The 14,746-nt window shown below is 49.1% G+C and overlaps 1 protein-coding gene across 2 annotated transcripts in view; it reads right to left on the reverse strand.

The window, feature by feature from the left end:
• The window catches only part of LOC112676497 (MLX interacting protein), a 59,690-nt gene that overhangs the window by 8,661 nt on the left and 36,283 nt on the right, over positions 1–14,746 (reverse strand). The window contains exons 2-12 of one of the 2 annotated variants that reach the window (XM_025473820.3): positions 8,028–8,134; positions 7,186–7,271; positions 5,718–5,807; positions 5,308–5,349; positions 4,798–4,969; positions 4,047–4,136; positions 3,563–3,607; positions 3,378–3,469; positions 1,787–2,438; positions 1,259–1,380; positions 989–1,142 (exon numbers count right to left, since the gene is read on the reverse strand). In XM_025473820.3, the coding sequence (XP_025329605.1) occupies positions 989–1,142; positions 1,259–1,380; positions 1,787–2,438; positions 3,378–3,469; positions 3,563–3,607; positions 4,047–4,136; positions 4,798–4,969; positions 5,308–5,349; positions 5,718–5,807; positions 7,186–7,271; positions 8,028–8,134 (1,652 nt within the window). The remainder of the gene's footprint in view (positions 1–988; positions 1,143–1,258; positions 1,381–1,786; positions 2,439–3,377; positions 3,470–3,562; positions 3,608–4,046; positions 4,137–4,797; positions 4,970–5,307; positions 5,350–5,717; positions 5,808–7,185; positions 7,272–8,027; positions 8,135–14,746) is intronic. The other variant, XM_025473821.3, reaches the window with a different exon arrangement.

Below are 14,746 nucleotides of genomic sequence, written 5' to 3' on the forward strand. Positions count from 1 at the left end.
CACCAGCCATGCCCTGGTCATTGGCATCTCTCAGGAGCCCCTGAGCCCCCCGGGGCCACCATGCATGCCTCCCCAGAGTGCCCCAGTACATACCTTTCTGTGGCACTGGCCATTGCCCCCCAACCCCTCTCCATTCTCTCAGCTTCCCTATTTGGCTCCAATGCCCAGGGTTCTGCAGCTCGGCAGACAGGGTAATGCTATGGTACCTGAGGCCTAACTTACACCACTGTAAAGGCATGACTGGTAACTAGTCTTTGTCTTTAGCTTTCCAGACTGGTGGCCTTATTCATCCAACCCTCCTTGACCAAAGTCTCTCTACTCTCTGATCTCTGTAGGCAGAGACTTTTCCTCCTCTGGTCTCCTGGACTGTTTAGGGAGGACAACTGTTTACATAGAGCTCCAGGAGAAGCCATGTTCTGGTTTACTTGAGACAAAAAGGCATCTTTGGTCTCCCTCACTGATGTGGCATCTGAAAGGAGGAAGCCTGGGTTCTGGTTCTACCCCCACCACCATGGGCACAGCCTCAAGCAAATCATTTATCCCTGGTTTCGTGGCTCTTCACTGGGCAAAATCAGTTCTCCCTCAACTGTCCTGCCAATGGACGCCCCATGGCATAGAAATGGGCTCAAGAGATGCAAGGTGCTTGAAAGCTAAGGGATGACCACACTGATGTGAAGATATGCCTGGGTGGCTTCCGTTTTCTGGATCAGAACTGGCAGCTCAGAGCCAGGCCTTTCTGAAGGAGGGCAGAGGGGTGTTCCCCATGCACTCTAGTTGTCTGCCATGCACATGCTTGCCACTTTTCTGCTACTGTAGATGACCTGGTACTATGCTGAGCACTGTGGGCAGGTTTATAAGACCTGACTGCACATTCTGGAAGTCCAGCCTCAATCCTGGGGAACCTCATGAGCCGTCTCCCTGATCCAGGTGTGGGCATGCTCGTTTCACTCATCAAGTCCCGACCATTCTGCCTGGAATGCGCACTCACTAGAACCCGTGGCAGGGACCTGCTCGCCCTTCACCAGGGAGTCTTGCACCGTGCTTGGAGAGAAGAGCCGAGAGACAGGGGCAGGTTGGCTGCTCGTGGTGTGGCCAAGGTCTGTCACCAGGATGCCACTGTGGAACTCCGTGACTCCAGGACCCTGAGGTAACACAGAAGAGAGAGGTCACCCCTGATCATGTCAGGTGAAGACCTATCCAAGAGTAGGGCCATGCTGGGGTGGTAAGGATGCTGAGCGTCTGTCCAGGGACCCCTTACCCGGGCAATGGCAGTAGGTGTGAGGACCATATTGGACTGGGACACAGTAGAAGCCAACATCCCTTCTCTCTTCAGAGGGCCTGATGTCATAATCACTGCTTGTGGTTGTCCTGAAAAGGCAGCTACCAGAACAAGAAGGTGAGAGTGAGGCCCCCCCCAAGCTGTGGGGCACCCCAGAAGCAGCATCGACCCCTCTCCTGCTGCTAAGACATTGCCTTCCTTACCACAGGGCACAGAAAGACAAAACCACTGGGATACCTGACATTCGTTTTGCAACTTCTCCTTGAAGGGGACAGATTACAGACCCAGGAAAGATATCACCCAGATCATGCTTTTTCAAACTGGGTCGAGACTAACTTTAAAAGAACAATACAGAGTAGACAATAGACTAACTAGATCACACACATGTAGTAGACTGGAACACTTTCGTTTCACAATATGTGTGTCACAAGTCTACAAGCCTTGGAGACAGGGAAATATCCCTCGGGAAGGGAAGACTAGACTCTGGCTTCCCTCCACCTGACTCACCTGGGGCAATGCAAGCATTCTTCAATACCACGGACACAGACTCTGGTTTGGGAGCAGGCACTATTTTGGGGGGCTGCTTGGGCCTTCCCCCAGTCAAAGAGACAGGCTTGGGGTGCACAAAAGTTAAACAGGGTTGGGGAGGCCCAGCAGTTGGCGGCCGGGTAGCTGGAGGCAGTGCCAGGCCACAGGGGGACACCGAGGGTGTGGGGTGGTGGGTTGTGATGACAAGGCCCTGGCTCTGGCTGAAGGTGGTGGCAGACGCATCATGGGTGAGAGTGGCAGAGGCCGTGTGTGTGATGACGGAGGGTGACTTGCTGGCGCCAGCAAACTTCGGATGCAGGAAGGTAGGTGGAGCCGAGGGGCTCAAGGCAGTGGCAGGGGGCGGGGCTAAAGGCAGGGCAGGAGAAGTAGGTGCTGGGGCAGGGCTGGGAGACAGCAAGGGCATGGTGAACACAGGAAGGAAAGGCTGAGGGACATTCAGGGGTGGTGCAGGGGGACCGAAGTCCGTAGGCTGGATAAAGGGGTCTCCGGGCCGCGGGGCTCGTTCACAGCCCTGCCGATCCGTGGGGTCCAAGGCGGTGGCTGCAGGAGGTGCTATGAGGCTATCGGGGAGGCTCACAGTGGGGAGCGCGCTGGTTGGCAGGATGGTCTCCTGAGAAAGGAAGGACAAATGATGGATCACACAACTTGCTGTCACTTCCTGGTACGACATAACACAAGTCTAACAATGTACATTGGGCTCCTGAGCAGAACATTTGGATAGAGGGATGAGGCGATGGCTCCCATCCCCATTACTGCTAATTTGGGGGGAATGGAGATATCTCTCTAGGTGTCCACAGGGGTCTTGTTTCCATTAGGGACTAAATGATAACACAGAGCTCAGACAAAATGACTGCACACAGTTGGCTCTTGGCCTGGGAATATCTTGTTTCTAGAGTCCAGCAGGGGTTCCCCCCCCCTGCAAAGACCCAGCCGTCTTGTGTTACAGAGCACAAGCAGCCTGGAGCACAGCTGCTCATGGGGTTCCCTCAGGACAGTTTCATGTATCAACTTCTAGAGGTCACCTCCTCCTAAAAGGGAAACGCTGTAAGGAATCAATTGTCAGGATCTCAGTCTCTATAGAAGAAATTCTTCCCAGAGCCAGATGGAAGAAGATGGGGCCAGGTTTCTGGTGTCTAACTGGATACAGGTGTCGGTCTGAGAGCCCCTAAGGGTGAAGAGCTGTGCCTCACTCAGTTCTGCAGCCCCAGCACCTGATAAACAACTTGTGTTAATTATTAAGTAAAAAGTAAAAGAAATACATGGAACTTCTTTTTATTAGCAATTCATGTTTTCCTTTGCTAATCCTCTCTTAACTGGTCAGAACAGAGCTCACTGCACACAGGTTACATGCAGCCTCAGGTAGGAGTACATGTTTATGGATAGCTCCCAACTCTTAGAGATCTATGGCTGCCTTCAAGGAGGGCTATAATAACTTCTTTACGCATTCTATGTATGCAGCACTAGATCTAGCAAGCCCTAGCACTTTGCTTATGACTGTATGGTTATTCATTAGCCTAGCCCTGGGCCCCCTCTCCCCAGCTCCTTCTACCTGAGCAGGAGGGCTGTTGGGATCTGGTGCAGGTGCTGAGACAGGAGCAGGCAGCATGGAACCAAAAATGGAGCGGCTGGAAGAGAAGAGGTCTGAAAGACAACATCAGGTGCTTTTGAGCTCTGTGTGCCCATAACATCCTTGAATTAAGATCCAAATAAATCAGGCACTGAACTCCATCTTACCCAGAGGAATGCAATGGCCAGAGGGTGTTCCCCCCTGAGGTAACTCTGCAGAAAGAGGCCCTCTGATTGGAACCGCTCATGTTGGCAACTAGTGTGGGGTCTGAAATACTCCCAAGCCTGGCGTTCCGTGGCTCTTACAAGCCCAGTTCTAACTGCAGGACACTGCTGGGAGGCAGCTGTGCTGCCAGCGCCCTCTGCTGCCTACAGGGAGAACTGCTTACGGTCCTGGGCAAACCTGAGGATCTGAGACCACAGGAGTGAGAATGGCAATTCCCTTCAGAGAGCCCTGTGGCACAAAAGCTTCCCAGACCTTGCAATTACTACCAAAAAAAAAAAAAAAAAAAAAGGTAGTTCTGGAAAAATTTTAAGTCCTCCCCCCTTGCCAATTCTAACAGTTCCCTCCATGAAGGGAAGCACCAGTGTGCTTTATCTTGGGCAAATGGAGATCCAGGCAGCCACACTCTCTCTGCCCCATTGTCCTCACCCTGGAAGGGTTCGAAAGTGTCCATGAAGTCCAGATTGGGCTGCAGAGGAATCAGCCCCGGCTGGATCATGTCTGCGTTTCCCAGATGTGCTGTAAGAATCAGAAAGGAGACAGAGGAATCATTCTGCCTTCTCAATGCTGCAATAACATATAAAAGGCATGGAATGGATTCTCCTGGCCCTGTTTACATTCTAGATTCTTCCAAGGAGAAATGCAGGCGGCTGGCTGGAATTTCTACCTTCTTGTGGGTTTGTGGCTATTCTCCACCCTCAGAAGGCAGGAAAGAGAGTTTTTATAAGAAAAGTAAAATAAGGATCAGGGAACAGACACTCCCAGGAAGCTGTGAACAGCTATGCAGAGATCCCCAGTTCTTAGTCATGGGCTCTTCCCTGAGGTGTTCACTGGATGCCTGAATGCTGCCAGGTAAAAGTCATGCCCAGAAATGTTTCTGATTTTCCTCCAGTGAGTCAGAGGCCCTGTCACTTGGCCTAGGCACAAATCCTCTGCTAAGGGGACAGTATCAGAAATACAAAATTGATTCAGGCCAAATCCCCACTGTCTTCTCACAGGGGCATCATGGGCCTGACAGCTGCCTAGGAAGGCCCCCCTACAGTTCCCACCTACTCAGTGCACGTGGCCCTCAGATGCCGGTGAGGTTAGCCAATCCTGCCCTGGGGCGCTGGGTTGAGGAGAGCTGGCAGAGAAGGAAGCCAGCTATGTGTTCAAAGTCAAGGATCTAGGGATGGGTTACCTATTTCCCGGGGGTTGGGCCAGGCCACCGGCTGGTGTGAGGAAAGCGTTGAGAAGAGGGTGTCACTGAATTCTGACATGAGCATGTCTGTGTCCAGCAGTGGGTCCTCCTCCATGGGGACCGGGGTCTTCCATCCATCCCCACGTTTGTGCCAATAAAGCATGTCATCATCCTACCGCCAACAGAGGGGGAAGAAAAAATCAAAGGGGCACTAGTGAACTCAAAATTCCCAATCACTCACACAAGGCAAGTATGTTACCCTATTTTATAGAGCTGTAAGGGTTGTTGTAAAAGATGAGGTGAATGCATGAAGCAGGGAAAACTGGCCTGTTTCCTTGCCCTGCATGGCCTCCAGGTGAGAAGCAGGGCAGCCCCTCCTGGAGCTATAGAGATAGTCCATGACCTCACCACCTCCTGCTGCGGGTTTCACTGTCAGGCCACCCACATCATTGCTGTTTCTTGTCAAAGGAGGGTTCCTATGAGGTCCTCACGGCCCCCACACTCACTCACCTGAGCCAGGCTGGAAAGGTCCTCATCCTTGTGTTGCTGTAGCTGTGGAGAAAAAGGGAGACATGGTGGTCACCTGGGGTGCTGGGAGGGGAGGAGGCTCTCAGCCTCTCCTCTTGGAAGTATCCAGGCCTCTTCTCCCTGGGAGGCACATGAGGGATCCTGCTCTCTGTCATTCCTGAACCCAGGCTGGACACAGAAGAGATTTGCAACCAGTGTTTGTGGAATAACTAGCAGTGAGAGAAACTGAGACCACAGATAACGGCCAAAGTAAGCCCATCACTTGGGCTGGGCTGGAACACTGGGTTCCACAGGGGCAGTGATGGGCCAGTTGTCTGAACACAGTACTTAGAGCCTTCCCTCCCCTATGGGGGCTTCCTGAACACACCCTTCTTGAAGCCCAAACTAGATACCCTTTTCTTGAAGTAGGTTCTCCACTTGTGATATTCCCGGATCACAATCTCAATGCGGCTTTTCCAGTACTTCCCTTCAGTGGTGATGGCCTGTGAAGAGATACAGATTTGAATCAAAAGAGGGTGATTGTCAGAACTCAACCTGAAAATAAAGATTCATCTGACACTGTCAGTCAGCCCCAGGCAATCCAGCTCAGAGAACCCTACCACATGCATAGAATTTCATTTACAAAGTGTCCCACCTCTTCTGAGCTACGACTAGCCTCTACCCTAAAGATGTGCTTTTACTTCATGACCTCAGATAACCAAGCACGGTTCGGTAGCAGAGGTCAGAGAGAGTGCTCAGGTAGGGAAGAGGGAGAAGGTCCGCACCCAGGCACTGGAAAAGCCCTACAAATCACGGGGGTAGCATGGAATGCCCTTACCCAGGAGACTCTGCCACATTTTCAAAGGGTGAAATTTTAGATGGAAAGTGACTTCAAGAGGAGCTACTTCAACCTTCCCATCATGCAAGTGAGCCCCTTCTATCATATCCCTGAAGACCTCTAGTGACAAAGAAGGCACGACTGCCTCAGAGAACCTGCCTCACTTTCAGGTTTATGGCTGTTTACAGCTTTTTTTGTTTGTTTGTTTATGGCTGGAATATATTAAAGCAATTCCAAGATGTCATAAGACCCACATAATTTCACCTAAAAGTACTTCATTGTGTGTCTGACAGTGAAGAATCTTCACAATGAGCAATACAGTATTATCACCAGACCTACCAAATTGGTATTTCTTAATATTATCCAATACTGGATCACATTCCATTGCAAAGGGTCTTTCATTGGGTTACTTTCTAATTGTTTCCCCTTTTATTCTAACAGTGAGACATGGTTGGATAACATTAAAACAATGCAGAAGGGCATAAAGGGTACCTGCCTCACTCTAATTACCCTCCCCCAAGGTACAGGTACAAATAAAGGATTCTGTATATCCTTCTAGACTTTTCCTACACGCATATAATTACATAAATACACACTTTAAAAAATTAACATAAAGTTGCTAAAATACTGCTGCACAACTTGCTTTTTTTTCATTTACTATTTCTTCAGCATCTTTCCATCTCAGTATATAAAGATCTTGAGGTCATTCTTTACCTGTTAAAGACTTCTGCCTTGTAAAGAGCACAGATGGCCTTCCTGCTGACTTCCAGAGAGATACCAATGTTAAGAGACAGAGAAGAGTAAGCCCCAATGGGAGAACCCCTCAGTCTTTGAGTCAGCCCAGCCTGAGAAGAGGTGAGCCTCTGTAGGCTTTCACATCCTGATCCTTGCAAGGTCACCATGGTTGCCAGCACAGCACAGCCAGACCTTCTCCCTGTGCCCCTTACTCCCCCTGCAGGAGCTAACCGCTATTCCCAGCCCTGAGAAAGTCACTTCTCCCTAGGCAGATCCTTTCCAGTTACTGATGGTCACGAGCCAAGTACCTCTGGCCTGCGATGCTCATCTACTTCCACAGAGCCATCTAGTGGAGTGACGAAGTGGCACACAGGATTCTTGCGCTTCTCCAAATCTGGGCAGAGAAAAGATGAGACATCATCACTATGACCAAGACCCTGAAGGAGTCTCTAGCCCCTCAGTCCACATCTCCCTCAGGGTGGGACCCTCCCAAGTGTTCTTTCCTTCTCCTTCCCTTGAAAATGAGATTTCAGAGAATAAAGGAAAAGAATCTGTCAGTAGTCAGTAGCTCATCAGTAAGAAAGGAGTCGCTTATCAAGAGAAACATCAGCCTAACCTAAGCATTCCCCAAGCACGTTGACCTCCTGCAAAGCTCACCAGATCTACTGGCACAAAGCTAGCTAGAGATAGAATAAGGCCTGGGTCTGCATCTTCTTTGACCTGCTGAAAATAGGAACTGTTCCTTGACTCTTCAAATGTCACCTCTCTGCTACAACCTCCTTGACTCTCCTGAAAAGAACTAACCCCTCTGTCCTCCTCTGCCTTTACAACACTGAGCCCAAGCGTCCAACCTAATAGTGAGCATATTATGCTATGAGCACCTGGCTAACACATCTGTCTCCTGCAGATTATGGGCAACAACACGACACAGACCACGTGACTGATCCCCTGTGCCTGACACCTGAGAAGTATCCAGTTCATTAGGATCTGGGCTTGATTTCCTACTGCTGCAGATAGTCCAAGAGAGGCTTCCTTTTGAGGCATAATGTTTGATAAGTGGGCTCTGGGGGCCCAAGTGCAAAGGCCTCCAGGTGGTAGAACCTTGGGGTCCCTGCAGTTCCCTCCTGCCAGAAGCCCATATAGGACTCACACTGCATATACCACGCCCGCCAGATGGCATTATTAAGCCGGATCTTGTCTCTCCACTGGAGCTTCAGGCCCTTGAAATTCTTCCACTTTGGAGACACCAACTTCCCACTGAAAGGTAAGACAAAGAGGGAAACTTAGTGGTTCCTCTGAAAATGAAATGAAATTAAAAAGCGCCACCCACTCACTCCAGGCCTCAAAATTCTGGATTAATCCATCACAAGCCATAGGCTAGGCTTAATAGAAGACACAAATCACTTTGGGATTTCTTCAAAGTGATCCACAGTAGGGAAGGGGGGAGGTGGGAATAGTGGTGGTATCAGCTCAGAGGGGACAAGACTGGCCACAGGCTGGTAAGTGTTGGAGTGGGACAACAGCATACAGGTTCACTATCAGTCTATCAACTTTGACTTGTCTTTTAAATACTCCATAATTAATGGGACCCTGGGTGGCTCAGTGGTTGAGTGTCTGCCTTCCGCTCAGGGCATGATCACGGGGTTTCAGGATTGAGTCCCAAGTCGGGCTCCTTGCAGGGAGCCTGCTTCTCTCTGCCTCTGTCTCTGCCCCTACCCTCTCTGTCTCTCATGAATAAATAAATAAAATCTAAAGATTTTAGATCCCAGAACTTGGGGATCACTCCCTGAACTGAAGGCAGATGCTCAACTGCTGAGCCACCTAGGCATCCCAATAAAATTTTTTTAAAGAGTCCATAATCAGGGCAGCCCGGGTGGCTCAGCGGTTTAGTGCCACCTTCAGCCCAGGGTGTGGTCCTGGAGACCTGGGATCAAGTCCCACATCGGGCTCCCTGCATGGAGCCTGCTTCTCCCTCTGCTTGTCTCTGCACCTCTCTCTCTCTGTCTCTCATGAATAAATAAATAAAATCTTTTTAAAAAAATTCCATAATTAAAGTTAAAAATCTTCTGATTTTTCAATATATCAAGTCATCATATTGTACACCTTACTTCAATCTATGCAATGCTGTATGTCAGTTACAACCCAATAAAGTGGGGACGGGGGCCAAGGCAGGAAGAAAAAAGAGAAATCTGCTGGCAAATGAATGAAAGCCAAGCTCCTGGGATCCCTGGGTGGCGGAGCCGTTTAGCTCCTGCCTTTGGCCCAGGGCGTGATCCTGGAGATCCGGGATCGAATCCCATGTCGGGCTCCCGGTGCATGGAGCCTGCTTCTCCCTCTGCCTGTGTCTCTGCCTCTCTCTCTCTCTCTCTCACTGTGTGCCTATCATATATAAATAATAAAAAAAAAAATTAAAAAAAAAAAAGAAAGAAAGCCAAGCTCCACCTCCTCTGCCACCAGTCCCCAAGAAGCACTTAGAATATGGGCACACAAATATCCCACTGCCCTTCAAGCCTGTGGGGCCCTCTCTTGCCCCCAGACCTGTGCACACATGGTCCTCATGCTCAGGGAGCTCCTTCTGCCATCTACTCCAATACAATCTCCTCTGTGCTGGCACTGGCCTCACCTTTGCTGATGACTCCTTCAGGGTCCCTGAGCACCAATCAAACTCAAAGGTGGCACTCACATAGAGCGGTGCCCACAACCAAACCTCCATGCAGTACCCTGCAGCTTGCTGAGGGGAGGGCCCATCAGGTATCACCTTAAGTACCCAGCATAGACCCTGGTATATAGCAGGGCCTTGGATTAATTCTTCTGTGGATGAGTTAAGGAGTCCTTGCACATCAAGCTAACAGCAGCAGATGAGGAACACTTCCCAGTGGCACAGCCTTCTCAGACAGTTTAGTTTTCTAAGTGTGTGTCAGAAGCCACCTCTGGGCAGTTGGCCCAGGCCTTCCCTTTTTCAGAAGGCTTGAGATGGGCAAGGCATGATCTTTAGTCTATACCCTAGGGGTTCTGGTGGTTCTACCTGACTGTGAGCCCTGGCTCTGCCTCTTCTGCAAACCCACTCAGAAATCTCGTGAGGAACAGCAATGGGGTTTCCAAAGATAGTATCCAAGCAGTAAATCCTACCTAAACCTGAGAATCTGGGTTAAAAAGCAAAACCCCTGGCTGTGGACCTGGCAAAGACCTCGTGCCTCTCCCACCTAACTCAGTGAGCCAGGCTTTGAAGCACACAGGCCAGAAGGCCATGGTCCCCAGAGAGAAAATGTCATAGGACGCCCTTACAGAATCTGAGGAACAGACAGAGGGTTGGATGCTTCCAACCTGTCAGATACTTTCCTTGCCATTTCTTCCCAGTCCAAAGGTACTCCTAACCCACCTCTAAGTGGTCCACTTTCACTTAGGTTCAGTGGCCAGCAGCTAGCACCCAGGTCTTGAGCCTCTGCTGTAGTGGGCAGTTTTTGCAGGCAGGTAACTTGTTTGACACACCAGCTTCCTGGGTAAACTCAAGATGATACCGTCTCCTCCAGAGTGTTTTAATAAGGATTAAATGAGAGACAGTGTTGTGTGTATGTACATATACACTTAGACACATACAACTGATAAACCCTACAGCAAAATGTTATTCATAACCACCTCAATTATCTGGATTTAAGTTATTAAGTGAAAGCCCGGAGTTTTCACAGCTCCTGACTTGAGAAGTCCTTTCTTTTGTGTTTGTCCCTACTGTGATGCAGGTTCTTCCTTCTCCACAAGAGGAAAAAGGTGACGCCCACAGTCCCACCCTTGATACCAGTGAACAAAGACCTGGTCAGAGGTCTAAGTGCTTTAAAGGCAGGCACTGGGTCTCACTCACTCATTGGACAAGGGATGAATGCTACAAATGGAGGACAGGAACAGAAGGGGCACATGAGGTCCTACCCCTTTGGAGCATATCAGGTGCTGAGGGGTCACAAGGAAGAGCAGATGGCTGTGGGAGCATAAAGTCACATAACCAAGCCAGTCTGAATAGTCAGGAGAGGCTTTCTGGAGGAGATGACATCTCGGGTACCATCTGGAGGATAAGGAAACTGGGTTCAACCCCGAGATAGGGCGTGGTCCTTGCTGCTCTTCTGCCTGCCTGTGATGGCCCTGAGGTGAGCAACAACACGCCTGGTCAAGAGCTCCTTCCTGCATGAGGCCGGTGGGAGGTGTGTGGGGTGATTTATGCCAGGCTGGAGAGCAGAGCACACAGCACACAGATCAGGTGCCACAGCTTGGCAAAACCAACCCTCTTTCCCCTCCTCTGCAAGACCTCCCAGCAACTTGGAAGGTGGTTCCAGGAAACAAAACAAAACAGAACAAAAAACTGTCCCTGTTTTTACCTCCTTAAGGGGAAAAAAAACACTTTTTCTGTAATTGATAGCTTCCTCATGCTGAAGCCAGGATTCAAAGGCCGCTTTCTCTGTGGCATCCTGAGGAGGTGTTCGCCACCTCCAGAGACGGCAGCGGAGGACAGAAGTACAAGGGCTGCAGTGGGAACAAGGACCCTGGGGAAGAGAACAACCTTTGGTGTCCTGCAGTGTTCTGTTGAGAACTGACTGTTGCACTTAACTACAAACCGAACCTCACCCCTGCTTTGTTAAGAAAAAAAAAAAAGTGGCTGATGTGTGCAGAAGGCCATCTTCTCAAAGACATCAGATGACACTGGATCTTCAATTACATACAATGAAGAGGTGGGAAGATGCAAAGAGAGCTCAAACCCTGCGGGCAAGAAACCAAACTGGACAGAGGGCAGTTTGGGGTTCTCCTTTTCTTCCTCTTCGCTTGCTGAAATAGCTCGCTTTTCCTTGATGTTTGTCAAATTTGGTCAAACCTCAGCACAAATACATAGGAGTTCAGAATATACAACTGGTTCCACATCATCGTCTCAGATTCCTGTAATACCTCCACAGTCAACAGGTGGTGCTCAACCAACACAAAGAAGTGAGTCCAGGGGATTCCTGGGTGGCTCAGCGGTTTAGCACCTGCCTTTGGCCTGGGCGCAATCCTGGAGTCCCAGAATCAAGTCCCACGTCAGGCTCCCGGCATGGAGCCTGCTTCTCCCTCCTCCTATGTCTCTGCCTCTCTGTCTCTCTGTCTCTCTCTCTCTGTCTCTCATAAATAAATAAATAAATCTTTTAAAAAAAAGATTAAAAAAAAAAAAAAAAAAAGAAGTGAGTCCCAAACCAAAACCTAAAACACCCACGAAAGTAGAGATAGTGAAAGAGCAACTAGGATGTTATGGTGATTGACCACCCCTTGCCCACAGAAATTTCAAGACAAGATATGAAGCAGCACATACAGTTCTATACATATATCAAGGTACTACAAAGGAAAAAGGAATCCATAGACACATTTTTAGAAAATGTGGGGAAAAAAAGAAAAAAGAAAATGTGGGGATACATTTCTTTTTTTTTTTTTTTTTAAGATTTTTATTTATTCACGAGAGACACACACACAGAGAGGCAGAGACACAGAGGGAGAACAGGCTCCTCCTCACAAGGAGCTCATTGTGGGACTCGATTCCCAGACCTGGGATCATGCTATAAGCTGAAGGCAGGCGCTCAACTGCTGAGCCACCCAGGCATCCCTGAGGATAAATTAATCTTTAAGTTTCTTCACTGATAGGCTTCTCAGAGCCTTTGGTGCACTGATGTCACTGTCAATCTTCAAGGAGGGGACAGGAGACATTCCTTATGCAGACATCCACAGACCAAACCTGGACTGGATCCTTTTCATGGGGGATACCCAATGTCTAGTTTGCCAGGGAACCTACTAGGAAGGGCTGCTCTATACACTTCTAAAAGGGAACGTGCAGCTCCTTGACAGAGCTCTCTAGAGCAGTAGCCCCAGAAAGCATCAGTAGTCAGGCTTCTTCTCCCCCCAACCCTGCCCCACATTAAAAAATTCTCCAGACATGGCTGATGGGGGTATTTCTTGGCTTAAGGATTATGCTACATTCCTTCTTTTTAGGGGTGGGGTGGGGGAAAGGGAGAGAGAGGGAGAATCTTAAGCACAGCTCAGCACAGAGCCCAACACAGGGCTCAATCTTACAACCCTGAAATCATGACCTGAGCCTAAATCAAGAGCTGGACATTTGACTGACTGAGCCACCTAGGGGCCCTACCACATTCCTTCTTTAAAGTGTAACCAGAAACACACTACAAAAATTTCTAAGACTACTGGTTTCTCCTCGATAAACAAAGCCCTCTTCTGGCCTCACCTCCCCAAACTGCCCTCCTACACGCCCCATGGGCTTCCCTGTCAGAACAATGACCTCAAGATTCTCCTCCAAACTACAAACTAGACCTTGGGAAGGCCAAGGTCTAGGGCTGACTCATCCCAGCACAGTGCCTGGCACACAGAAAGCACTTTTAAATACAGAGCTACTAAGTGAGTGCTAACCTTTTCCATAATGAAAAATCTTCACACTGTCCTGCCATGGACACTCTCCTAGGAGACAGGCTCCAGACCTGAAATAGGAAATTCAGAATACAACAAAGGTCTCTCAAAACTATTGGTGGGAAGCACCTGACGGGCTCAGCTGGTTAAGCAGCTGACTCTTGGTTTCAACTCAGGTCATGATCTCAGGGTCATGGATCGAGCCCTGCATCAGGCTCTTCACTCAGTGGGGAGTCTGCTTGAGTTTTCTCTCTCTCTCTCCCTCTGCCCCTCTTCCCGTAAATAAATCTTAAAAACAAACAAACACCTGTTGTTGGATAGACTAGCAAACCCTGACTTCTTCAGAGGTCTGGCAAGAGACTGCTTTGGAATGGAAATTAAAGTGCAAGCTTTGCACAGACAGGTGCTGAAATTAAGAAGAACAGGGGTAGGTGGGACCAGATGGGATGGACTCTGTCCATACCAGGTAGGATTAACTCCTAACTTCTAGTCAGATCATTCTCTCTAGAAGAAAGCATGCAGAGGGCTCTAGGATCTGTCGCTATAGGTCCCAGAAGAGGCGTGGAGCCCATTCATTTGCGCTGAACCATACTTGCTTGTTACAGAGCAGTATTTCTTTGCCATTCATAGAAATGCTTCCTGGACCCCCAGTAGCAAGACCTCCCTAGTCCTGCCTCCTTATTCCCACTTGGCGAGGTAGAGTGGGTATGTTATCCTGAGTGTAGAAGGAGGAACTGGAGTGCGTGGTCCAGGCCCTTCCCCTCCGCTCCTCTTAGGAGCAAGCTGCCATTTCTCCTGTTCTCCTACAGAGCCTGGGGTGGCAGATGGGGCCCGTCCTAGTCCAGGACTGCCCATACTGCCTGGAAACAGTCTGGGGTTCATCTGTAAGTCATACCCTCAGCTTGGTCAACCATAAAGGTAATATTTTGTCTGACTACCATTTATTCACTCTTCTTTATTGTGGTCAAGTACATATAACATAGAATTTACCATTTGAACCATTTTAAAGTATATGATTCAGTGGCTTTAAGCACATTCATAATGCTGTGTGCCCATCACTGCTACTTAGGTTCAGAACAGTTTTCATCACCCCAAAAGGAAGCCCTGTACTCATGGAGCAGTCACTCCCCGTTTCTTCCTCCCCCTGCCCTGGCAACCACTAATCTACTTTGTCTCTCTGAGTTTGTTTCTTCTGGACATTTCATGTAAACAGAATGATAAAATAGGTGGCCATCTGTGTGTGGCTTCTTTTACCAAGCACACTAATTTCAAGGGTCATCCACATTGTAAGATGTCCTAGTACTTCGTTCCTTTCCATGGTCGAATCATATCCCACTGGGTGGACAGACCACATTTGTTTATTGTTTCACCCACTGATGGACATTTGTTGTTTCACCTTTTGGCTATCATGAATAGTGCTGCTGGGGATCAACTTCTGTTTCATTT

The sequence above is a fragment of the Canis lupus genome, chromosome 26, assembly GCF_003254725.2.
Source record: "Canis lupus dingo isolate Sandy chromosome 26, ASM325472v2, whole genome shotgun sequence".
Classification (NCBI taxonomy): domain Eukaryota; kingdom Metazoa; phylum Chordata; class Mammalia; order Carnivora; family Canidae; genus Canis; species Canis lupus.